This window comes from Pseudophryne corroboree, chromosome 4, assembly GCF_028390025.1.
Source record: "Pseudophryne corroboree isolate aPseCor3 chromosome 4, aPseCor3.hap2, whole genome shotgun sequence".
NCBI classification, from domain to species: Eukaryota; Metazoa; Chordata; class Amphibia; order Anura; family Myobatrachidae; genus Pseudophryne; species Pseudophryne corroboree.
In genome coordinates, this window is record NC_086447.1 from 327,600,516 (window position 1) to 327,626,803 (window position 26,288).

At 49.6% G+C, this 26,288-nt stretch overlaps 1 protein-coding gene and 1 pseudogene across 2 annotated transcripts in view; both read left to right on the forward strand.

The window, feature by feature from the left end:
- LOC134909483 (protein phosphatase inhibitor 2-like) overlaps window positions 1-26,288 on the forward strand; it is an 89,261-nt gene that overhangs the window by 32,192 nt on the left and 30,781 nt on the right. For both annotated transcript variants that reach the window (XM_063916407.1, XM_063916406.1), the window contains exon 2: window positions 641-748. In XM_063916407.1, coding sequence (XP_063772477.1) covers window positions 641-748 — 108 coding nt within the window. The remainder of the gene's footprint in view (window positions 1-640; window positions 749-26,288) is intronic.
- On the forward strand, window positions 15,207-15,317 carry LOC134913247 (U2 spliceosomal RNA; annotated as a pseudogene).

The window sequence follows — 26,288 nt, forward strand, 5'->3', positions numbered from 1 at the left end:
GGTATTATACATTGCTGCCCAGGGCGCCCCCCCCGCGCCCTGCACCCTCCGTGACCGCTGTGTGAAGTGTGCTGACAACAATGGCGCACAGCTGCAGTGCTGTGCGCTACCTGATGAAGACTGAAAGTCTTCTGCCGCCTGGTTCCGGACCTCTTCAATCTTCAGCATCTGCAAGGGGGGTCGGCGGCGCGGCTCCGGGACGAACCCCAGGGCGAGACCTGTGTTCCGACTCCCTCTGGAGCTAATGGTGTCCAGTAGCCTAAGAAGCCAATCCATCCTGCACGCAGGTGAGTTCACTTCTCTCCCCTAAGTCCCTCGATGCAGTGAGCCTGTTGCCAGCAGGACTCACTGAAAATAAAGAACCTAAAAACTTTTTCTAAGCAACTCTTTAAGAGAGCCACCTAGATTGCACCCTGCTCGGACGGGCACAAAAACCTAACTGAGGCTTGGAGGAGGGTCATGGGGGGAGGAGCCAGTACACACCATGTGATCCTAAAAGCTTGCTTTTGTGCCCTGTCTCCTGCGGAGCCGCTATTCCCCATGGTCCTGACGGAGTCCCCAGCATCCACTAGGACGTTAGAGAAAAGTATATTTAGTTTAGTAAGTGTTTGACTTGGCTAAACGTGCACTCTTTTTCTAGTAAAAAGTCCCAGAAGTGGGATGAAATGAACATTCTCGCTACGTATCATCCTTCTGATAAAGACTATGGATTAATGAAAATAGATGAACCTAGTACGCCTTATCACAGGTAATTTGTATATTCTTATATTGTCTCTCTACATTTTTTAATGTAAGATTTTACGAGGTATATCTTGTAAAATATCCCATTTAGTTACTATAGTTTAGCAAATGAACTGGCACTCGCATCACTTTGCAAGAATTAGCTTGTCTAGTGCCTTCCAAATGTAGTAACCTGAGTGCCGCCTATATTTGCCAGTCTTTATTTTTTATGCATTACATACTATTGTAGTAAGGCTATGGGGGGGAATTCAATTGCTGGTAAATGTGTTTTTGTGCGAATTCTGGATTTTGTCAGGAAAAGGGATTGGGATAGGGTGTTCTTGCTGCTGTAATTGAATTCCCTCCTGTATATTATATTGATCGAGGTTGTGGGTCAAACCTTTAAATGTTCCTGGAAAATTAATATTCCCAAAAAACTGGTAGAACTTTCACTGTGGGATGGAATACTAGTAATCCTTACTAAACTCTCCCCAGCCACCCCACTGATGTGCTTGAAATGATCAGTATGTTATATAAATGCATGCCAAAATAACACCATTATAGAGTTTTATAAAAGTTGCAATTTATACTGTAGCACAATGGACTCTACATTTTATTTACTTAGATCAACTAGTATAAATTATTTTCGTATAGGAACTATTTACAACACTGGTGAATGTTATACACCCAGCCCTCCAGCCACGTCATGCACCCAGTGTCAGGGGTTTTAAACGCTTCTTTCCAATTGCTAATGAATGACGCATTGAGTATAATCATCTTGGCCATAGTTTAGTGAAGGTGGATGTACTCAATAATGTCTGCTGATGTGGGAGCAATTCTATGCATGTGCAGAACAGGCCCTGCTTCCTTGCACGCGGTGCCCCCAATCCGCAGCTGTGTCCAAAGTCGCAGCTACTGCATGAACTGCGTCCATCTCTGAATCCGGCCCTAAATTAGTATTAGTCTTTTGTATTTGGTTGTCACATAGGATATTATGTCCTTGGCGAAATTGTCTTTAGTAAGTGCTTCTATTAACTAAAGCTGGGTACACACTGAAGCAATATGTACCCGGACGATATGGCAGCCGACATATAGTATCCACGGTACACATCAGAACAGTATAATGTTGGACAGAACAACATTTTGTTCCGTCCTTCATCACACTGCACGGTGTCGCATATGGTATCGTCCGGTTGACTGTTCAGCACGGCCGACCGGACAGTATTGCATGCAACCGCAGGAGTGCGCAGATTGGCCATACACACTGAGAAATACAGCCATTATGATGTTCCGATGAGGAAACTACGTATCGGACCAAGATCTCTCCAGTGTGTACCCAGCTTTAGAAAGAATCCCTTTTTTTTTTTTTTTTTTTAAAGCGAATCTGTAACAGAGGGTTCACAACATTAAGATGCATTTCTAACGCAAGTGCATGTAGGTGGGTGTCAAAATAATAATGATAGAAAAGGGTTTTCAGCTTAATTGTTGTAAACTCCTTCACATGAGGTCAGAGAGTTTTTATATATGTGTGTGACGATCTATATGATGACCTCTTGTTTTGTTACTGACAAACTAATAAACTCAAATTGAAAGCATTTGTAAATGCATATTAAAATAAACCTTTTTTTTTCTCTCTAAAATCCATAAGGGATACTGGGGTTCACTTAATACGATGGGGTCCAAAGGAGCCGGTGCACTTTAAATTTCTTCAACTGGGTGTGTTGGCTCATCCCCTCTATGCCCCCTCCTACAGCCAGTTTAGAAAAATGTGCCCTCAGGAGAGGATGCACACTCTGGAGCTCCAGAGGATTTTTTCTTCAGTTTATCTTAAACTTTGTTATCTTCGGTATGCTGTTTGGGCAACAGCATACCTGCACTGTGGGAGTTGGGGGGGAAGGAGGGGGGGGGGGGGGGAAGGAGGGGGGGGGGGGGACGGGACGGTTACCGGTCTCTTAAGGCGTCAGAGCCGCTTCCCCGCTGCAGGACCACCGTCCTGAGAGGTTGTTGTACCACGGGGCACTGCGCCTTAGCGGTCGCAATCGCAGCACACCGCTAAAATATGCCTGAAGGTTGAGAAGAGTGGTGAGTACATACCAGGGGCCCCGCTAGGGGGGTCCCCCGGATCTTGGTGTGGCGCGATCACAGGGGTGTCATTCGGACGCTCAACGGAGGAATCTGCTATAGCCCCCCTGTGTACACTGGCCAGCGGTAGTGAAAACGGGTATTCATACTTTGTTTTACACCACGTAGGAGACATGGCCAGTAAAAATAAATGTATAGCTCCGGCGCCATTGCAGAGGGCGGAGCTACCTCAGAGTGGGACCAGCAGTTTTCTGGCGCCATTTCACTGCACACTGATCACACAGACACTACAGGGGACTAATCAACTCCTCCAGGGACACTCCAACACCACAAATGGCAATCGGGTTTATTGTAGGGAGGAGTGATTACTACAGGAGCTTTTAAAAATTGTGTAGCTGGAGACCAATATGCTGGTTCTTTCTCTCTGTATAACTGTGAAAAGCATGCTTGTTTCCCATGTATGTCCCCTTACATATACTAATCTGAGTTAAAACTAGTTCAGACTGGTATTCTTCTGTAGGGATGGACATCGAAAGCAAACCATCATATGATGGCAATGCTTCCGCCATTGAAACGTTTGATGCGATGGTTACTAACCATCGCATCAAAAGTATTCAATGGTGAAAACTATTTATATGACTAGCTCATGCGCAAAAGCCTGCATTTCCGGTGGGAATTGGGATCGGGGGCAGGGCCAGACTCTGAGCAACATATTACTTTATCACTGGACTTTGTGTTTATAATATACATATATAATATACACACACAATGCCCAATGATGAAGTAACATTGCCCCCCCCCCCCCAGTGCCAGATATACATTCCCCCCCCCCCCCCAGTGCCAGATATACATTCCCCCCCCCCCCCAGTGCCAGATATACAATGCCTCCCCCCCAGTGCCAGATATACGATGCCCCCCTCCAGTGCCAGATATACAATGCCCCCCTCCAGTGCAAGATATACAATGCCCCCCCCCAGTGCCAGATATACAATGCCCTCCCCAGTGCCAGATATACAATGCACTCCCCAGTGCCAGATATACAATGCCCTCCCCAGTGCCAGATATACAATGCCCTCCCCAGTGCCAGATATACAATGCCCTCCCCGTGCCAGATATACAATGCCCCCCGTGCCAGATATACAATGCCCCCCGTGCCAGATATACAATGCCCCCCGTGCCAGATATACAATGCCCCCCCCCCAGTGCCAGATATACAATGCCCCCCCCAGTGCCAGATATACAATGCCCCCCCCCAGTGCCAGATATACAATGCCCCCCCCCAGTGCCAGATATACAATGCCCCCCCCAGTGCCAGATATACAATGCCCCCCCCAGTGCCAGATATACAATGCCCCCCCCCCCAGTGCCAGATATACTATGCCCCCCCCCAGTGCCAGATATACAATGCCCCCCCCCCCAGTGCCAGATATACAATGCCCCCCCCCAGTGCCAGATATACAATGCCCCCCCCAGTGCCAGATATACAATGCCCCCCCCAGTGCCAGATATACAATGCCCCCCCCAGTGCCAGATATACAATGCCCCCCCCAGTGCCAGATATACAATGCCCCCCCCAGTGCCAGATATACAATGCCCCCCCCCCAGTGCCAGATATACAATGCCCCCCCCCCCGTGCCAGATAAACGATGCCCCCCCCAGTGCCAGATATACGATGCCCCCCCCCCCAGTGCCAGATATACAATGCCCTCCCCAGTGCCAGATATACAATGCCCTCCCCAGTGCCAGATATACAATGCCCTCCCCAGTGCCAGATATACAATGCCCCCCGTGCCAGATATACAATGCCCCCCCCCGTGCCAGATATACAATGCCCCCCCCCAGTGCCAGATATACAATGCCCCCCCCAGTGCCAGATATACAATGCCCCTCCCAGTGCCAGATATACTATGCCCCCCCCCCAGTGCCAGATATACTATGCCCCCCCCCAGTGCCAGATATACTATGCCCCCCCCCCAGTGCCAGATATACAATGCTCCCCCCAGTGCCAGATATACAATGCCCCCCCCCAGTGCCAGATATACAATGCCCCCCCCCAGTGCCAGATATACAATGCCCCCCCCCCAGTGCCAGATATACAATGCCCCCCCCCAGTGCCAGATATACAATGCCCCCCCAGTGCCAGATATACAATGCCCCCCCCAGTGCCAGATATACAATGCGCCCCCCCCCCCAGTGCCAGATATACAATGCCCCCCCCCCCCCAGTGCCAGATATACAATGCCCCCCCCCCCCCCCCAGTGCCAGATATACAATGCCCCCCCCCCCCAGTGCCAGATATACGATGCCCCCCTCCAGTGCCAGATATCCGATGCCCCCTCCAGTGCCAGATATACAATGCCCCCTCCGGTGCCAGATACACAATGCCCCCCCCCCCCCAGTGCCAGATATACAATGCCCCCCCCAGTGCCAGATATACAAAGCCCCCCCCCCCGTGCCAGATATACAATGCCCCCCCCCCCCCCCGTGCCAGATATACAATGCCCCCCCCCCCCCGTGCCAGATATACAATGCCCCCCCCCGTGCCAGATATACAATGCCCCCCCCCCCCAGTGCCAGATAGACAATGCCCCCTCTTTAGTGCCAGATATACAATGCCCCCCCCCCAGTGCCAGATATACAATGTGCCCCCTCTTTAGTGCCAGATATACAATGCCCCCCTCCCCGTGCCAGATATACAATGCCCCCCCCCCAGTGCCAGATATACAATGTGCCCCCTCTTTAGTGCCAGATATACAATGCCCCCCCCCCCAGTGCCAGATATACAATGCCCCCCCCCCAGTGCCAGATATACAATGTGCCCCCTCTTTAGTGCCAGATATACAATGCCCCCCTCCCCGTGCCAGATATACAATGCCCCTCTCCCCGTGCCAGATATACAATGCCCCCCCCCCCCCCCCCCCCCCGTGCCAGATATACAATGCCCCCCCTCCGTGCCAGATATACACTGCCCCACTGCGCTCATTGCCCCCACCCCTTACCGCTGGCTCTGTTTCTTCTATGTGAGAGGAGGAGAGCGCAGCGCCTCTCCTGCCCCTCAATTCTCTTTGATGCCCGGTCTCTCTCTCCAGCGGCGGGGTCAATCTGAAATGAGGTGCCGGTTCGTTAGCCAATCGGAGCTCGCGGACCAGCAGCCAATCGGGAGCTGCGGCTGCCGGTCCGTGAGCTCTGATTGGCTAGCAAACTGATGCCTTATTCAGATTGACCCCGCCGCTGCCGATGGAGAGTGAGACTGAGCATCAAAGAGAATTGAGGGTCAGTAGAGGCGCTGCGCTCTCCTCCCCTCACACAGAACGAAGCCAGCGGGATGCAGTATGGTGGACGGCCCGCAGTACAGCGTACCGGCTGGGAATTTCTTACCAGTACGCTGTACCGCCATACTTGCAGCGCTGAGCAAGCCTCCTGCGCAGTGACTGACACTGCGCCATGTGCATCTCCTCAGTGCTGGACAAAGACTGCAGGAGAGAAATCATAATAGCCTTCACCTCTGAAATTTCCTCCACAGGCATAAAGCGACTAACACCATCAGAGCCAGATGTCGGTAACCTTTGGGACCAAGCTCCAAAAAACTTCCCTTTTTGGAGCTTGGTACATAAGGTTCAGACTAAGTACCCATTCACAATAATGCGGACGGCAACTGGCTCAGTGCACGGTTTGCTTTGCTGTCTCGCATGGGACCAATTCTGATGATTATGGTGTGGAGTTTGTATGTTCTTTCCATGTTTTTGTGTTTCGTCTTGGTTCTTCCGACAGTCCAAAACATACTCAAGCAAGGACTTTGTCCATAGTCCTCCTAAATAATGCCCTCTGATCAGTGGTGGTGTATAGCTGGGGTGATATAAAGTTCAGTGACGTCACTCTGTCTCCTCCTCTGAATCCTCTTGAGCTCCGTGTGTCTGTGGCTTTTGCTGCTGCAGGGTGAGGTCTGTGCTCTGATTGGCTCTCTGAGTCAGTGAGAGCCAATCAGAGCTAGCAGTGGACTCTGTTGCCAAGCAGCAGCCTAGAGAGGGGAGGGGGTGAGCACACGCGCACGCAGGGGGGGTTCCGAGTACCTAGAAACCCCCCCAAACTGCCAATCTATCGCACAGCAGTTTACCGATTTTCTTATTTATTTTTTTAATACATTACGCGGTCTGACTGCCACTTGAGCCTCACAGTGTGACAGTCTCCCTGCGTGGCTGCAGCAGCCGCCTCATATATGTACTGAGAGGCTGTCTGCTACATGTAGGGGGTGCTGCAGCTCCTCTCTGGCTGAGAGGTGAGAGGCGCATAGCGCATGTTCACTCCCCGCCAGTGGCCAGCCCACGGCACTGAGCTCAGTGGACTCCAGCAGGGACTAGGAGGTGATTGTGTATGTGAATATGCCGGGGGCGGACAGGCGGGCGCTGGTATTTAATAACAGTACTTCATAACAGTACTTCATATTAAATTATGCTGTCATCGGCGCCAGCATTTCACAATAAATTATGCTATGATGTGCCAACGTGAGTGTGGGACGGGTGCTGTCTGCCTGTCCGTGTGTGTGTGCTACCAGTTTATGGAAGAAGGGAGGGGAATGATCATGGTGCCTGTGTGCTGTCTATATATGGGGGGGATGGTTGTAGTGCATCAGTCTATGTGGGGGAGTGGGGGGGGGGGTCATGGTGCATCAGTCTATGTGGGGGAGGGGTGGTGGTCATAGTGCATCAGTCTATGTGGGGGAGGGGGGGGGGTGTTTATGGTGCATCAGTCTGTGGGGAGGGGGGTAGTCATGGTGCTTCAGTCCATGTGGGGGAGGGGGGTGTTTGTGGTGCATCAGTTTATGTGGGGGAGAGTGGGTAGTCATGGTGCTTCAGTCCATGTGGGGGAGGGGGGTGTTTGTGGTGCATCAGTTTATGTGGGGGAGAGTGGGTAGTCATGGTGCTTCAGTCTATGTGGGGGAGGGGGTGTTTGTGGTGCATCAGTTTATGTGGGGGAGAGTGGGTAGTCATGGTGCTTCAGTCTATGTGGGGGAGGCAGGTGTTTGTGTTGCATCAGTCTATGTGGCTGAGGGGGGATGTTCCTGGTGCATCAGTCTATGGGGTAAATATATTTCTCTGACGTCCTAGTGGATGCTGGGAACTCCGTAAGGACCATGGGGAATAGCGGGCTCCGAAGGAGGCTGGGCACTCTAGAAAGAATTATGACTACCTGGTGTGCACTGGCTCCTCCCACTATGACCCTCCTCCAAGCCTCAGTTAGATTTTGTGCCCGGCCGAGGTTGGATGCACACTAGGGGCTCTCCTGAGCCTTTAGAGAGAGAGTATAGAAATTAGGTTTTTTATTTTCAGTGAGACCTGCTGGCAACAGGCTCACTGCAGCGAGGGACTAAGGGGAGAAGAAGCGAACCTGCCTGCTTGCAGCCAGCTTGGGCTTCTTAGGCTACTGGACACCATTCGCTCCAGAGGGATCGACCGCAGGCCCAGTCCTTGGTGTTCGGTCCCTGAGCCGCGCCGCCGTCCCCCTTACAGAGCCAGAAGCAAGAAGAGGTCCGGAAAAGCGGCGGCAGAAGACATCAGTCTTCACCAAGGTAGCGCACAGCACTGCAGCTGTGCGCCATTGCTCCTCACACACACTTCACACTCCGGTCACTGAGGGTGCAGGGCGCTGGGGGGGGGGGGCGCCCTGAGAAGCAATAAATACACCTTGGCTGGCAAAAATACCACAATATATAGCCCCAGAGGCTATATATGTGGTAAATACCCCTGCCAGAATCCAGAAAAAAAGCGGGAGAATAGGCCGCGGAAAAGGGGCGGAGCTATCTCCTTCAGCACACTGGCGCCATTTCTCCCTCACAGCTTCGCTGGAAGGAAGCTCCCTGGCTCTCCCCTGCAGTCTACACTACAGAAAAGGGTAAAAAAGAGAGGGGGGGGGCACTAAATTTAGGCGCAGTATACAGTTATATAGAAAAAGCAGCAATAGGGGACATAACTCAGTTAGTCCCTGCATTATATAGCGCTCTGGTGTGTGCTGGCATACTCTCACTCTGTCCCCCCAAAGGGCTTTTGTGGGTCCTGTCCTCTGTTAGAGCATTCCCTGTGTGTGTGCGGTGTGTCGGTACGGCTGTGTCGACATGTTTGATGAGGATAATGAGGTGGAGACGGAGCAGATGCCTTTAGGAGGGATGTCACCCCCTGCGGGGCAGACACCTGAGTGGATGTGCTTATGGAAAGAAATGAGTGCACGTATAGACTCTTTACATAAGAAATTTGACGACATGCCAAATGTGGGACAGCCGACTTCTCAGCTTGTGCCTGTCCAGGCGTCTCAAAGGTCATCAGGGGCTCTGAAACGCCCGCTACATCAGACCGCAGACACTGTCGACACTGATACTGACACCAGTGGCGATGACGATGAGTCTAACCTGATGCCCACTAAGGCCATTCACTGCATGATTGAGGCAATGAAAGAGGTGTTACACATTGCTGATATAAATACAGGTACCACTAAAAAGGGTATTATGTTTGGGGAGAAAAAACTACCCGTAGTTTTTCCCCCATCAGATGAATTAAATGAAGTGTGTGAAGAAGCGTGGCTTTTCCCTGATAAAAAATTGGTAATTCCTAAGAAGGTACTAATGGCGTTCCCTTTCCCGCCAGAGGATAGGTCACGTTGGGAAACACCCCCTAGGGTGGATAAAGCGCTCACACGTTTGTCTAAAAAGGTGGCACTACCGTCTCCGGATACGGCCGCCCTCAAGGAACCTGCTGATAGAAAGCAGGAGGCGATCCTGAAGTCTGTATACACACACTCAGGCATTATACTTAGGCCAGCTATTGCGTCAGCATGGATGTGCAGTGCTGCCGCTGCGTGGTCAGATAAACTGTCAGAGAATATTTACACACTAGACAGAGACACGATCCTGTTAACTATAGACCATATCAAAGACTCAGTCTTATATATGAGAGATGCACAGAGGGAAATCTGCCGGCTGGCATCAAAAGTAAGTGCATTGTCCATTTCTGCTAGGAGAGGCTTATGGACTCGCCAGTGGACAGGAGATGCAGATTCTAAAAGGCACATGGAAGTTTTGCCTTATAAGGGTGAGGAATAATTTGGGGATGGTCTCTCGGACCTAGTTTCCACAGCAACGTCTGGGAAGTCAGCATTTTTACCCCATGTCCCCTCACAGCCTAAGAAGGCGCCGTTTTATCAGGTTCAGTCCTTTCGGACCCAGAAAAACAAGCGTGGAAAAGGCGGGTCTTTTCTGTCCAGAGGCAGAGGTAGGGGAAAAAGGCTGCAACAAACAGCAGGTTCCCAGGAGCAAAAGTCCTCCCCCGCTTCTTCTTCCAAGTCCGCCGCATGACGGTGGGGCTCCACAGGCGGAGCCAGGTACGGTGGGGGGCCGCCTCAAGAATTTCAGCGATCAGTGGGCTCGCTCACAGGTGGATCCCTGGATCCTTCAAATAGTATCTCAAGGGTACAAACTGGAATTCGAGGCGTCTCCACCCCACCGGTTCCTAAAATCTGCCTTGCCGATTGCTCCCTCGGACAGGGAGGCGGTGCTAGCGGCAATTCACAAGCTGTATTCCCAGCAGGTGATAATCAAGGTACCCCTACTTCAACAAGGCCGGGGTTACTATTCCACACTATTTGTGGTGCCGAAACCGGACGGTTCGGTGAGACCCATTCTAAATTTGAAATCCTTGAACACATACATAAAAAAAATTCAAGTTCAAGATGGAATCGCTCAGGGCGGTTATTGCAAGCCTGGAGGAGGGGGATTACATGGTATCCCTGGACATCAAGGATGCTTACTTGCATGTCCCCATTTACCATCCTCACCAGGAGTACCTCAGATTTGTGGTACAGGATTGCCATTACCAATTCCAGACGCTGCCGTTTGGACTGTCCACGGCACCGAGGGTATTTACCAAGGTTATGGCGGAAATGATGATACTCCTTCGAAAAAAGGGAGTTTTAATTATCCCGTACTTGGACGATCTCCTAATAAAGGCGAGGTCCAAGGAACAGTTGTTGGTGGGAGTAGCACTATCTCAGGAAGTGCTGCACCAGCACGGCTGGATTCTGAATATCCCAAAGTCACAGCTGGTTCCGACGACACGTCTACTGTTCCTGGGTAGGATTCTGGATACAGTCCAGAAAAAAGTATTTCTCCCGGAGGAGAAAGCCAGGGAGTTGTCATCTCTAGTCAGAGACCTCCTGAAACCAAAACAGGTATCGGTGCATCACTGCACGAGGGTTCTGGGAAAGATGGTAGCTTCTTACGAAGCAATTCCCTTCGGCAGGTTCCATGCCAGAATCTTTCAGTGGGACCTGTTGGACAAATGGTCCGGATCGCATCTTCAGATGCATCGCTTAATAACCCTGTCTCCAAGAACCAGGGTGTCTCTACTGTGGTGGCTGCAGAGTGCCCATCTTCTAGAGGGCCGCAGGTTCGGCATACAGGACTGGGTCCTGGTGACCACGGATGCCAGCCTTCGAGGCTGGGGGGCAGTCACACAGGGAAGAAACTTCCAAGGACTATGGTCGAGTCAGGAGACTTCCCTTCACATAAATATTCTGGAACTAAGGGCCATTTACAATGCCCTAAGTCAAGCAAAATCCCTGCTCCTACACCAGCCGGTGCTGATCCAGTCAGACAACATCACGGCAGTCGCCCATGTAAATCGACAGGGCGGCACAAGAAGCAGGATGGCAATGGCAGAAGCCACAAGAATCCGCCGATGGGCGGAGAATCATGTACTAGCACTGTCGGCGGTGTTCATTCCGGGAGTGGACAACTGGGAAGCAGACTTCCTCAGCAGACACGACCTCCACCCGGGAGAGTGGGGACTTCATCCAGAAGTCTTCCAGATGCTGGTAAACCGTTGGGAAAAACCACAGGTGGACATGATGGCGTCCCGCCTCAACAAAAAGTTAAAAAGATATTGCGCCAGGTCAAGGGACCCTCAGGCGATAGCTGTGGACGCTCTAGTGACACCGTGGGTGTACCAGTCGGTTTATGTGTTCCCTCCTCTGCCTCTCATACCGAAGGTATTGAGAATAATAAGAAAGCGAGGAGTAAACCCAATTCTCGTGGTTCCGGTTTGGCCAAGACGAGCGTGGTACCCGGAACTTCAAGAGATGATCTCAGAGGACCCGTGGCCTCTGCCGCTCAGACAAGACCTGCTACAGCAGGGGCCCTGTCTGTTCCAAGACTTACCGCGGCTGCGTTTGACGGCATGGCGGTTGAACGCCGGATCCTGAAGGAAAAAGGTATTCCGGAAGAAGTCATTCCTACGCTTATTAAAGCCAGGAAAGATGTTACGGCAAATCATTATCACCGCATATGGCGGAAATATGTTGCATGGTGCGAGGCCGAAAAGGCCCCAACAGAGGAATTTCAACTAGGTCGATTTCTGCATTTCCTGCAAGCAGGAGTGAATATGGGCCTAAAACTTGACTCCATTAAAGTACAGATCTCGGCTCTGTCGATTTTCTTTCAAAAAGAACTAGCTTCAGTACCTGAAGTTCAGACGTTTGTGAAAGGAGTGCTGCATATTCAGCCCCCGTTTGTGCCTCGTGTGGCACCTTGGGATCTCAACGTGGTGTTGAGTTTCTTAAAATCACATTGGTTTGAGCCACTAAAAACCGTGGATCTGAAATATCTCACGTGGAAAGTGGTCATGTTATTGGCCTTGGCTTCGGCCAGGCGAGTGTCAGAATTGGCGGCTTTATCATGTAAAAGCCCTTATCTGATTTCCCATATGGATAGGGCAGAATTGAGGACTCGTCCCCAGTTTCTCCCTAAGGTGGTGTCAGCGTTTCACCTGAACCAGCCTATTGTGGTGCCTGCGGCTACTAGGGATTTGGAGGACTCCAAGTTGCTAGACGTTGTCAGGGCCCTGAAAATATGTTTCCAGGACGGCTGGAGTCAGAAAATCTGACTCGCTGTTTATCCTGTATGCACCCAACAAGCTGGGTGCTCCTGCTTCTAAGCAGACTATTGCTCGCTGGATTTGTAGTACAATTCAGCTTGCACATTCTGTGGCAGGCCTGCCACAGCCAAAATCTGTAAATGCCCATTCCACAAGGAAGGTGGGCTCATCTTGGGCGGCTGCCCGAGGGGTCTCGGCTTTACAACTTTGCCGAGCTGCTACTTGGTCAGGGGCAAACACGTTTGCAAAATTTTACAAATTTGATACCCTGGCTGAGGAGGACCTGGAGTTCTCTCATTCGGTGCTGCAGAGTCACCCGCACTCTCCCGCCCGTTTGGGAGCTTTGGTGTAATCCCCATGGTCCTTACGGAGTTCCCAGCATCCACTAGGACGTCAGAGAAAATAAGAATTTACTCACCGGTAATTCTATTTCTCGTAGTCCGTAGTGGATGCTGGGCGCCCATCCCAAGTGCGGATTGTCTGCAATACTTGTAAATAGTTATTGTTAACCAAAGGGTTATTGTTGAGCCATCTGTTGAGAGGCTCTGTTGTTTTCATGCTGTAAAACTGGATATAGTATCACGAGTTGTACGGTGTGATGGGTGTGGCTGGTATGAGTCTTACCCGGGATTCAAAATCCTTCCTTATTATGTCAGCTCGTCCGGGCACAGTGTCCTAACTGAGGCTTGGAGGAGGGTCATAGTGGGAGGAGCCAGTGCACACCAGGTAGTCATAATTCTTTCTAGAGTGCCCAGCCTCCTTCGGAGCCCGCTATTCCCCATGGTCCTTACGGAGTTCCCAGCATCCACTACGGACTACGAGAAATAGAATTACCGGTGAGTAAATTCTTATTTATAGCGCCACGCGTCGTGCTGCTATAACACTTCCTGCTTCGCCTCATTATCGAGGCGAAGCAGGAAGGGACATCGACAAGATGTATTAACACATACCTCCCAACTTTGTCCCCTTTGAAAGCGGGACACAGCGTGGCCCATGTAAAGGGGGCGTGGCTTCGCGGGAGGACCCGCGATCGCGAGCCACGCCCCCGTTTTCATCACTGAGGGGGCATGCCCAGCGCTCTGTGAGCCGCTGGCATGCCCCCTCTCCCTCTGACTTCAGTGAAAAGACGCTGTGCGCATGCACACAGCGTCTGTTCACCGCTGCTCTGCTAAGCAGGGCAGCGACAGACAGAGCCTCCCAACTGCCCCCCCCCCCACCGCGGGACACTGCGGCCCACGGGTGGGACAGCGGGACAGTCCTCAAAAAACGGGACTGTCCCGCGAAAATCGGGACAGTTGGGAGGTATGATTAACATCTTGTCTGCTGAAGCGGGGGAGCGAAAGCTCCCCCCTCCGGCGATGTCCCCCATAGCTCACAGCGCATTATTTAGAAACCCCTCTTTTAAAATCCTGCGTTTGCCACTGGTGAGGGGACTGACTGAGCAGGCTCATGTCTGAAGCAGAGAGAATGTCAGACAACCTCCAACGAACTTCGGAAGTTTCCCTGATACAGACACAGCAGCAAGGGGAGGCAAAGCTATTGGGAATTGGAAAAAACAAGCCACCATCGAATGACTATCATTCAATGGTAAAAAATATCGGGAGGGCACCATTAAATGCTTAAAAACCACTACCATCGAAAGAAAAACATTGATGGTTCGGAAACATCGACCATTGATGTCCATCACTACTTCTGTGTGGTGTGGTTCTCAGCAGCCATCAGCCACACCCTAATATGGATACAACGTTGCCTACAGGCAGAGGGGAATGATTACATAGGCCACAGTGTGCCTGTCTTTGTACTATAAGGGAAAACTTGCTAGTTGCTGCTAAGACTTATGATTGTACTTCTTAAGAGGTTATAAAAATTCTCTACCTTTTAAAGAGTAGATTAATTATTATGCTATAAGATCTGTGTAAATATACCAGATATTTATGTACACAGAAAAGTCCACATTAAGGAGTTAACTGGTAACTCATTCAGGGGACCATGGAGTCTGCCTAATATGATTATTCATGTGACTAAGAAATTCATATACAGCCTTACTTTCCCTCCAGAGGATAGAAAGGTTTGGAAAAAACCCCTAAAGTAGATATCTCAATTTCAATTCTGTCCAAAAAACAAAACAAAAAACCCAGTAATACCAGTTCAAAGGGGGTTATATATATCAGAGATTGGCATTGCTGCCTCACATCACTGGGGTCTGGGGTTCTGTGCCCATCACAACCTGGGCTGTATGGAGTTTATATGTTCTCCCTGTACTTTACCACGAAATGGAAAACTGATGTCTAATACATAGCTATTAGAGACCCATCTCTGTAGGCTGCTGGATTACACAAGCCATTGGTACATAGGCCGGTAACCTTTAGCAGGGTTAAAACGAGAAAGCATTGCCGGCTGGCTTATGATACTTATGCAGCATATGCAGGAGTTTAAATTCTTCCTATGCGAGGGGATCAAAAAAATAGGCATTATAAATGCCTGTGCATCGCTTCTTGGCCTTCTGGCCAAGATCAAAGGTAGTATCTGTCCTTATTTTCATGTCTGATACGCCCCTATCTGGGAGCCATATGTTATATCAGGGCTGGCCAAACTGGTACTCGAGATCTACCAACAGTTCATGTTTTCCAGGCCTCCTGGAGACCTGTAGAATTGTCAGGTAGGAATGAATGCAGCACATCTTAATTAGTAATGACTACACCTGTGCACTAGCTAGGTGGTCTGAAAAATGTGAACTGTTGGTAGATCTCGAGGACTGGTTTGGCCAGCCCTGTGTTATATGAATATTTAGAACAGGGAGATGAGTAACAAGCTTGCTCTGTCCACTCCACGCATTAACCTGGTACTGCGGTACCACTATGACATTCCCTGCTCGCAGTGCTTATGGTTATGTCAGTGGTTAGTGAGTGTGGGGTTCAGGAATCTCACGGATCACTACTGGTAGGTCCACGTACCTACCGTCGTGGCTACGCCTGCCAGATGTGCTTACCCGAGATCACCATTTTAGGGTTGCAAGCGTTGGGGCAGTGCCAGTGGTGCCTCAATGCAACAGAGACACCAGAGGAGAAACAGACCTGTTTCATAGAATCACAGAAACAGAGCACCAATTCTGTTCCATAAACACTTCGGAATGAAGGTGGTCCTCCCACTCCTGCGGGGTCCCAGGATAGGGCCCCGTCTTAAATATTCCAGCATATTTAAAAAAGCTCCTGCCTTGGTCCCTGGGTAAAAGATCTGTTTACCCTGGCATAAAGAGTGTGTTTAAATTCACTCCACATTTCCATGGAATCGCGAGAGATGTTGCAAGAGGCTGTACTAAGACTGGGTCAGCCCCAAGCTATAGTTCTAGTTCCGCCTCATAGAAAACAAGGGATACTATTCCAACCCGTTGTGGTACCGAAGCCGGACGGTTTGGTAAGACCAGGTTTGAATCTCGACTCGTTAAACCCCATCTGAGGGTTTTCAACTCCAAGATAGAATTTCTGAGACCAGCAATCTCTGGTCTATGAAGAGCAATTCCTGGTATCACTGGATATCAGAATGTTTACCTAATATGGCCACATTACCTTATGGATATTCATGACTGCCTTGGTGGAGACGAGTTTTCGATGCCGTACTCGGGGGTGAACATTGTTGCATACCTGGATGAATTGCGGTTAGTACCAGTGTTCAGAGAAGAGCTGATGGACGGCATCAGCATCATAACACGACTTTCAACACAACACAGGTGGATTCTGTAATTACAGAAATCTCACCTCGACACAGGATTCATTTCTGGGCATGGTCCTGGACGTGGTAGCTCAAAGTTTTTTCCTACTGATGGACAAAGCTAAGATAGAGTATCGGTACACCTTTGCATACGTCTACTTGAAAAGATGGTAGCCTCATACGAGTCAATTCAGTACGGCAGATTCTGTACGAGGACATACCAGCTGGATCTCCTGATCGAATAGTCAGGTTCACTCCTGCAGCTGCACCAGATCATAGGCCTAACACCGCAGGCCTGTATTTCCCTCCTGTGGTGGCTACAGACCTCCCATCTGTCAGCAGGTTGGATCTTAGGAATCCAGGTATTTGGATTCTACTAATGGATGCAAGCTTCCAAGGTTGGGGAGCGGTGACCCATGGGTTTCAGTTCCAGGACAGGTGGTCAAACCACGAAACGGTCTTCTAATAAATATTCTGGAACTCAGGCCATTATACACTGCTCTGCTTCAGACCTCCCATCTTCTTCGAGATCAGGCCATACAAGTCCAGTCGAAAAATGCCATGGCAGTGGCCTGCATATTCCGACAAGGAGGGACGAAAACAAGAGCGTGCATGAGGGAAGTATCCAAGATACTACTCTGGACAGAAGGGAATGCAAGTGTGTTCTCGGCCATATTCATTCCAGGTGTAGGCAATTGGAAAGCGGACTTACTATGCAGACACGACCTACACCCAGGAGAGTGGGGTCTACACCCACAGGCATTTCAAATAATAACAGGCTAGTGGGGCTGTCCACAGATAGACCTGATGGCGTCTCGTCTCATAAGAGTCTGCATCGTTATTGCTTCCACACGGGACCCTCAGGCGGCAGCAGTGGGCGCAGTGACGACGCGTTGGATATACCATTCGGTATATCTGTTCCCTCCGATTCCATTGTTTCCGAGAATTCTAAAAAGAATAAAAAGGGGAAAGGGTTCAGGCAATCCTGTTTGTCCAGATTGTCCATGCAGTGCTTCTGGCCCTAGCAGTGGAAGACCCGTGGCCCCTACCACTATGAGGGGATCTTCTTCAGTAAGGTCCGTTGCTTTACATGGACTTACAATGGCTTCATTTAACGGCATGGCGGTCGAACGGGAGAGTCTATCCAATAAGGGAATTCCCGTAAAAGTTGTTTCAACCATGATCCAAGCCAGGAAAGGGGCTACATCACAACGTTACCACTGCATCTGAACAAGTATGTCTCCTGGTGTGCGGGACGACGGTATCCTGTAACAGATTTCAATCTGGGTCGTTCCTACAATTTATACTGGCTGGTGTGGATTTGGGCCTATGCCTAGGCTCCATCTAGGTCCGGTTTCGGCCTTGTCTATCTTCTTCCAGAGAAAATTGGCTACACTCCCGGAAGTCCAGATATTCCTAAAAGGCGTCCTCCATATCCAACCTCCTTTTGTACCGCCCACAGTACCTTGGGATCTAACTGCTGTCTTGGAATTTTTACAGTCCTCATGTTTCAAACCATTGGAATCTGTGGAGGACAAGTCTCTTACGTGAAAGACAATCATGCTTTTGGCCTTAGCATCTGCTAGGCGTGTCTCCGAATGGGGGGTCTTATCGTGTAAAAGTCCATACTTAGTTTTTTACGAAGACAGAGCAGAGCTCAGGTCTCGGCAGCAGTTCCTGCCGAAGGTTGTCTCTGCTTTCCACTTTGAAAAACCTATTGTGGTTCTGTCAAGTTCTGGCACTTCTGCTCTTCGGGAGGCATTGGATGCTGTGCGAGCCTTGAAGATCTATATCAAGAGGTCAGCTCGGATCAGAGAGACGAATTCCCTGTTTGTGCTCTATGATGCACGGAAGAAGGACTGCCCTGCTTCTCAGCAGTCCATTGCTCGTTGGCTTAGATTGACTATCCAACAGGCCTGTGTGTCGGCAGCTTTAGCTGTTTCGCAGTCTCTGAAGGCCCACTCTATAGGATCAGTGGGGTCTTCCTGGGCGGCTTCCGTGGAGTCTTGGCCTTGCAACTATGCCGAGTTACTACCTGGTCGAGGAAGAACACCTTTGTGAGGTTCTACAAGTTTGATACCCTGGCCAAAGTGGATACCGATTTTGGGCAGGTGGTGCTGCAGATGTCGCTGCACTTTCCCACCCGTTCGGGAAGCTTTGGGACGTCCCCATCGTATTAAGTAAACCACAGTATCCCTTATGTATGTTAGAGAAAATAGGATTTTAATTACCTACCGGTAAATCCTTTTCTCGTAGTCCATAAGGGATACTGGGCGCCTAACTTTTCTGCAGTTATTTCTTTTGTAAAGGTTTACCTGTTCAGCTGCTTTATTACCAGCTGTTGCTGGTCGGTTTATATTATGGTGTGCTGGTGTGTGAATCTCGCCACTCAATGCTTGTTCTGTTCCTACTCTCAAGTATGTCCATTCTCCTTCGGGCACAGTTTTACCTAGACTGGCTGTAGGAGGGGGCATAGAGGGGAGGAGCCAGCACACCCAGTTGAAGAAATTTAAAGTGCACTGGCTCCTTTGGACCTCTTCATATTAAGTGAACCCCAGTATCCCTTATGGACTACGAGAAAAGGATTTACCGGTAGGTAATTAAAATCCTATTTTCTGCTGCTGGGTACACTGGGCTCCACAGGGAATGACATTGGGGTGTAGAGTAGGATCTTGATCCGAGGCACCAACAGGCTTAAAAGCTTTTACTGTTCCCAGAATGCATAGGGCCGCCTCCTCTATAACCCCGCCTCCATGCACAGGAGCTCAGTTTAGTAGTTTTGTGCCATGCAGTGCAGGCATACAACAGGTGGGCTGATCCAGCAGTCCTCAGAAGAGCTTTTTTAAAGTGAAAAATGAAAACTTCAAGGGCTGCAGCAGATACACTGTGAGTATTAGATGTCAGTCAGACATCTCCTGCTGCAGCTCCGTCACCTCCCCCAGTGGCGCTGTATACTCCTGCGCCCTGGTTGCCGGGTACTTACAGCGGAGGCTCCGGTTTTCGGCTGTCAGTCACACACCCCACCGCTGCTCTCCAGGATCGCATGGCCGCACTCAGGGAGGAGGTAAGAGGGTCCCCCAGGTGGGACCCGCTGGAAATCGCGATCCGTCGCGGGCGGTGGGAGGCGGGCTGCGCGCGCTGGCGTGGACACTGTGGCAGTACAGGGACCCCACTAGACCACCAGGGCAAGGGCACAGGTCAGTTTTACTAAAAAAGCGTTTGCTATAAAGCCTGCAGTACCCGGTGGTGAAGTCCAGCAAGGGGATAAGGCTTTGACCTGTAGCCCCAGCCCCAGGGCGCCATTTAGAGTAAATGTTCCCGCCCTGGAGCTGCATCTCTATCTCTCCCTCACTCCCTGTCAGCGTTTGGGCACCATTAGGACAAGCTGAGCTGATCCTGGGACTGTTTGGGCAAATCCTCCTCTGTAAAGCCGCCTGCATGTCAGCGCTGTGCATTTTACAGGACACTTAAGTATTCTACATGTCTGCTGACAGTGTTAGTTAAGAAACAGTGCATTTAGTGAGGGTTATTTAGTACAAGTACCCTGTGATATACATCCAGTCTCTACTATGCATTGATATATCTATTAAGTGTATAGCTATACTTTAGTATAACTATGTATTGCTAGTCCAGTGCAGTTTTATTGCATGTCATAATTTCTGCATTGTACAATGTGACTGTATGTGTGTGCATATAGCTGCTGTGTGACCTCCATTTTGTGTATCTCACTCAGATTATTATCCCTATATTCTGTAACCTGAGGGGGCTAAGTGCGTCAGGGTGGTTATTAATATAGGTGTTTCACAAGATATACTTATTGTGTATTTTTCTCTGATTTTTAGTCACCATATACTTCTGGAACTCTGTTTGTGCTGATACACTACTCTTGCTTCTTGTCAGGTGTTGTGCTGCTGATATTGTACTGGGTTGCCTAGAATTGAGCTTTCAGATTTGTCAGCTACAAGGGTCGACGGGGCTGATCCCACATTGCGTGGTGGTGATGCTACCGACACGTTTGAGGAGAATATAGCAGCTGAGGGTTCAGGTTCTGGTGGTTCCTAACCCCCCAGTGGGACCGTAGCAACGGGGGTTCAAAATTACCCACCTTGGGCTACTTTCTCCACGTTTTTGAATACGCTGGTAACTAGACTTGCGCTCCCTATGGGACCTCCTGTACCGGTACAACCGGTTATGGTCCCTGCGGTTAATCCGCCGTGGGCAGATCAACTGTCCACTCAGTTAAAGCAATTGAATCAATCACTGACTAAACAGAAGTCTAACCCTCGCCCGCCTAAGACCAAGGGATCCTCTAAGCGGGCCATTACTTCCTCACAATCCACTAACGTCCCAGGCAACTCTTCTGATGAGGATGGCGTATATACTGACCCCGCAGACACTGATTCTGTTGCTTCTGATTAAGAATCTGTTTTACAGGTGGATGTTCCTGACTTGTTGGAGGCTATCAGGTTAATTCTTCAAATTACTGATGACTCAGAGCCTGATACAGCCCCTAAGAAACCGGACAGATTTAAACGTCAGAAAGTGGTTAAACAAGTTTTACCTTACTCTGACCATTTGGTTGACATACGTCAGGAATCCTGGGAAAATCCAGGAAAGAAATTCACACCTCACAAGAAGATGCTGGCTCGCTATACCCTTGCGGCGGAGCTAAGTAAAAATTGGAAGACACCCCCGCCAGTGGATTCGCAGGTGGTGCGGCTGGTGGTATCCTTAGCTCTGCCTGTATCTACCGTCATGTCTAATGAAAAAATGACGGATAAGCGTGTGGAGGCTTGTTTAAAGGTGATTTACACCTTAGCTGGTGCTGCGCATAGGCCCCCCATTGCAGCGACATGGGCTGCAGAGGCTATTGAAGCGTGGGCTCAGGAGTTGGAAGCTGAGCTGCCTTCCAACGCTTCTGATCATGCTAGACAATGTCTGTCGTATATATTGTCACAGCTTCTCATTACATTAAAGAGGCGGCTTCTGATGCCGGTATTCTGGCGGCCAAGGCTTCTACTACGTCCATTTTGGCTCGCCGGATTCTGTGGTTGCGGTCCTGGTCTGTGGATCTGGACTCTAAGAAAACCCTGGAGGTGCTCCCTTTTAAGTGAGACATTCTTTTCGGAGCAGACCTCAACAAAATAGTGGCTGACTTTTAGCTTCTGCTAAAACAGCATGTCTACCTAGTACTGCTCCTTCAGCCTGCTTCCAAAACTGACCAGCCTGCTGCACGACTGGGCGGGGATCCCAGGGTGGGGGGGCCAACTTCTAGGGTTTACCCAGGAATGGTTGAAGACCACTTCAGATGCCTGGGTACGGGAAGTCGTCACTCGAGGGTATGCCGTATCCTTCAAAAATCGTCCCCCTCATCGATTTTGCCTGACAGACGTCCCTTCGGATCCGGTGAAGGCAAACACTCTTCATTCTGTGTTACAGTCCCTCCAGGAGTGGTAGTACAGGTGCCTCTGGCTAAGAGGGGCAGGGGGTAATATTCACCGCTGTTCCTAGTCCCGAAACCGAATGGGTCCTCTCGGCCCATTCTCAACCTCAAGTCCTTTAACAAATTTGTGAGGGTCTCCAAGTTTCGTATGGAAACTCTTCGCTCTTTTGTTCTGGCCTTGGAACCTGGGAATTATATGGTCTTCCTGGACATACAGGATGCTTACCTGCATATTCCCATTGCAATGTCGCATCAGCAGTACCTGAGGTTTGCGGTTGGCAACCTCAATTACCAATTTCGGGCGTTACCTTTTGGTTTGACCACGGCTCCGCGAGTCTTCACCAAGGTCATGGCGGTAATGACGGCTGTACTTCACCGTCAAGGGGTCAGGATCCTGCCGTATGTGGACGACTTGTTGATTCTGGCAAATTCCCCAGAAATTCTCCTACGCCATCTGGATCTGACTATCCGGTTTTTGCATGCCCACGGGTGGCTCATCAACTGGAAGAAATCTTCCCTGATCCCTGCTCAGAGCATGGTGCACCTGGGGGCGTTGTTAGACACTCGCAGCCAGCGGTGGTTCTTGTCTCAGGAGAAAGTCCTGAAGCTTCAGGACAGGATTCGATGCTTCCTATCTCGTCCGCAAGTGTCAATACATTCGGCAATGCAAATGCTAGGTCTCATGGTGTCTGCTTTTGACATGGTGGAGTACGCTCCATTCCATTCCCGCCCTCTGCAGAAACTGATTCTTGCAAAGTGGGACGGCCTGCCTCACCGGATCAGGTCGCAAATGATCTCCTTGTCTCCGGAGGTCCGTCTGTCACTACACTGGTGGATGCAGGATCATCGATTGAGCAGGGGTCGTCCCTTCTGGATCTCCAACTGGGTCCTTCTGACGACAGATGCCAGTCTGAGAGGTTGGGGCGTGGTGTTGGAGCAACACTCCCTTCAAGGTCGGTGGACCAGGGAGGAGTCTCTCCTCCCAATAAACATTCTGGAATTGCGGGCGGTGTTCAACTCGCTGAACTTGGCCCAGCATTTAATACAGAACAGACCTGTTCAAGTACAGTCGGACAACGCCACCTTAGTGGCGTACATCAATCATCAAGGCGGCACTCGAAGCCGCATGGCAATGAGGGAAGTATCCAGGATTCTTCAATGGGCAGAACGCCATCTGCCAGCCATATTTGCATTATTCATTCCGGGGGTCCTAAACTGGAAAGCGGACTTTCTCAGTCGTCAGGACGTACACGCCGGAGAGTGGAGCCTCCGTCCAGAAGTGTTTCAACTCCTCGTGGACAAGTGGGGCCTTCCAGATGTGAACCTGATGGCGTTTCTACACAATCACAAGGTTCCGGTCTTCGGAGCAAGGACAAGGGATCCTCAAGCAGCGTTCGTGGACGCACTGGCAATTCCATGGAACTTTCGGCTGCCATACGTGTTCCCTCCACTGTCACTCCTGCCCAGAGTAATAAGGAAGTTCAAGCAAGAAGGAGGAATCCTACTTCTGATCGCTCCCGCATGGCCCAGACAGCATTGGTTCTCAGACCTTCAGGGTCTCTTGATAGAGCGTCCCCTTCTACTTCCGCAGTGCCCAGATCTCCTCGTTCAGGGCCCCTGTGTATATCAGGATTTAGCCCGGTTGGCTTTGACGGTGTGGCTCTTGAAGCTTCCGTCTTGAGGGCCAAGGGATTTTCTGAGGCGTTCATTCAAACCATGTTGAAGGCACGGAATCCGGCTTCTGCTCTGATTTATCAGAGGATCTGGAATTCTTACTTTGCTTGGTGCGCCGCTAATGATCATGACGCTTACAAGTTTAGTACGGCAAAACTTTTTGCCTTTCTACAACAAGGCCTGGACTCGGGCCTTCGTCTGACCTCCATCAAGGTTCATATTTCTGCCTTGTCTGTTTGGTTTCAGAGAAAAATTGCGACTTTACCTGATGTTCATACGTTCACTCAGGGTGTGTTGCGGATTCAATCTCCTTATGTCCCGCCTGTGGCTCCTTGGGACTTGTCGGTTGTTCTGGAGGCGTTGCAAGGGTCTCCATTTGAGCCTCTTGAATCGGCAGACCTTAATTGGCTTTCTCTTAAGGTATTGTTTCTGCTGGCTATTGCCTCTACTAGACGGGTGTCTGGTCTGGGTGCCTTGTTTTGTAGGTCCCCATATCTGATTTTTCACAGTGACCGGGCGGTTCTTAGAACACGCCCCGGGTACTTATCTAAGGTGGTGTCTTCTTTCCACCTTAATCAGGAGATCGTGGTTCCGGCCTTTGCCTCTCCTGACTTGTCTTCCAAAGTGCGGTCTTTGAATGTGGTACGGGCTCTCCGTATCTATGTGAAGAGAACTGCATCCCTTCGGAAGTCTGATTCTCTCTTTGTACTGTTTGGTTTTCGCAAACGTGGCTGGCCTGCTCACAAGCAGACCCTGACCAGATGGATTAGGATGGTGATTGCACATGCTTATGTACAGACTGGCCTTCTAGCTCCTACTACCATCATGGCCCATTCTACTCGGTCTGTTGGACCTTCTTGGGTGGCCCGCCGTGGTGCGACCCTTGAACAATTGTGCAAGGCGGCTACGTGGTCCTCAGTGAACACGTTCATAAGGTTCTATGCCTTCGATACTTCCGCCTCCCAGGATGCTTCCTTTGGACGCCGGGTCTTCGTGCCCGCTACAGTGCGTCCCCTCCCATAAGGAACTGCTTTAGGACATCCCCAATGTCATTCCCTGTGGAGCCCAGTGTACCCTGCAGCAGAAAATTAGATTTATGGTAAGAAATTACCATTGTTAAATCTTTCTGCGAGGTACACTGGGCTCCACAGGGCGCCCACCCTGACGCACTTAGCTTCTTTGGGTTGGTATGGCATTAGCTGCTGACACTTTCTCTTGTCGTGAGAATGTGGTGTATGTGGCTACTAACGGTTGTTGTCTCTCTCACCTGCCACTGCATTGGATTGGTTAACAAAAACTGAGCTCCTGTGCACGGAGGCGGGGTTATAGAGGAGGCGGCGCTATGCATTCTGGTAACAGTCAAAGCTTTTAGCCTGTTGGTGCCTCGGATCAAGATCCTACTCTACACCCCAATATCATTCCCTGTGGAGCCCAGTGTACCTCGCAGAAAGATTTAACAACGGTAAGTTCTTACCATAAATATCGTTTGTTTTTTTTGTATGGGATTTTAACTATAATTAAACACGCAATTGAAAAGAAATACAAAATACATGGCAATTGCTATGTGAGTGTAAATGGTTAGAGCAGCTCCTCCATCCTAACAGCACCTGCAGATGAATGACAGAGCGTGCTGGACACATTTGTTAATGTAGATTATTCCGTTCTATAATGCACATCCTTTATTACCGTTGTACTGATTTATGCCAAGTGACAGATTACTGTTATTTAAAAAACAAAACAAAACAATCCTTCAAAGTAAAACATACAAGGAACAAGTACAGTATATAGTATCTCATATGGATAGTCATGACTCAATGATTTTGTTCCCAGAATATAACACAATAAGGGCGGTACCCTATTAGCAGCGATGCTTTACCACTGCTAAAAGGATCTCCGGGAGCTATCCTATTTAGCCCCGATGTTGGCATACTTGCTTTTGCCCTGATGCCGGCACCTATCAGGGATTATGCTGAGGTACCCGAAGCATAAAACGCAAAGAGGGGCAGCCGGAGCCATGATAACACATGGGATTGTGGACCTCTCCCCGATCCCATGTGTTTTCGGCCTCTAATTGGATACCGCGATAATGACCATCGGTCATTAATCACGATATCCGGCCTTTTTGATTGTCCGAAACCACATCAGGGCCAATAGGATACCACCCTAAATAGTGGAAGTGTACATAATTGGGCCAATCGGGGTAGAGGAAACAAAAATGTCCCCACGAAAAAGCAAAAATATTAAGTCAGGAGTGCAAGGGGATAGTTGCACAAGTTTTTACATGTTAACGGCTGTCCTCCCCATCAGAGGGATGTCGTTTGCATTTTTTTGTCTGCATTTATTTCTCATTGTTTTATTCCTCTGTTTTTCAATTGAAAATAAAATTAAATTATAAAAAAGAATAAAAAAAAACTGTATTATGAAGGTATAATAGTGAAGGAATTTCTACCTCTTAAAGGGGTCTATTCATAGATTATACACACCTGTGTAATCTATGAATAGAAACAAGTTTATGTAGATTACCACTCAGGTCCTCAGGGTTGATGTGCGTTTTTTTTTTAAATTATGTTTCTTGTACTATATGTTTTACTTTGAAGGATTTTTTTTTTCTTCTAAGTCACATTTAATTGGGTATACTCAATTGATGTCCCGCTAATGCCAATCCGACTTTTTTAAAAATCGGATTGACATTGTCAGAAACGGGGCTAAAACCTGTCGGATTTGGCCGCGAATCCAAGAAAACA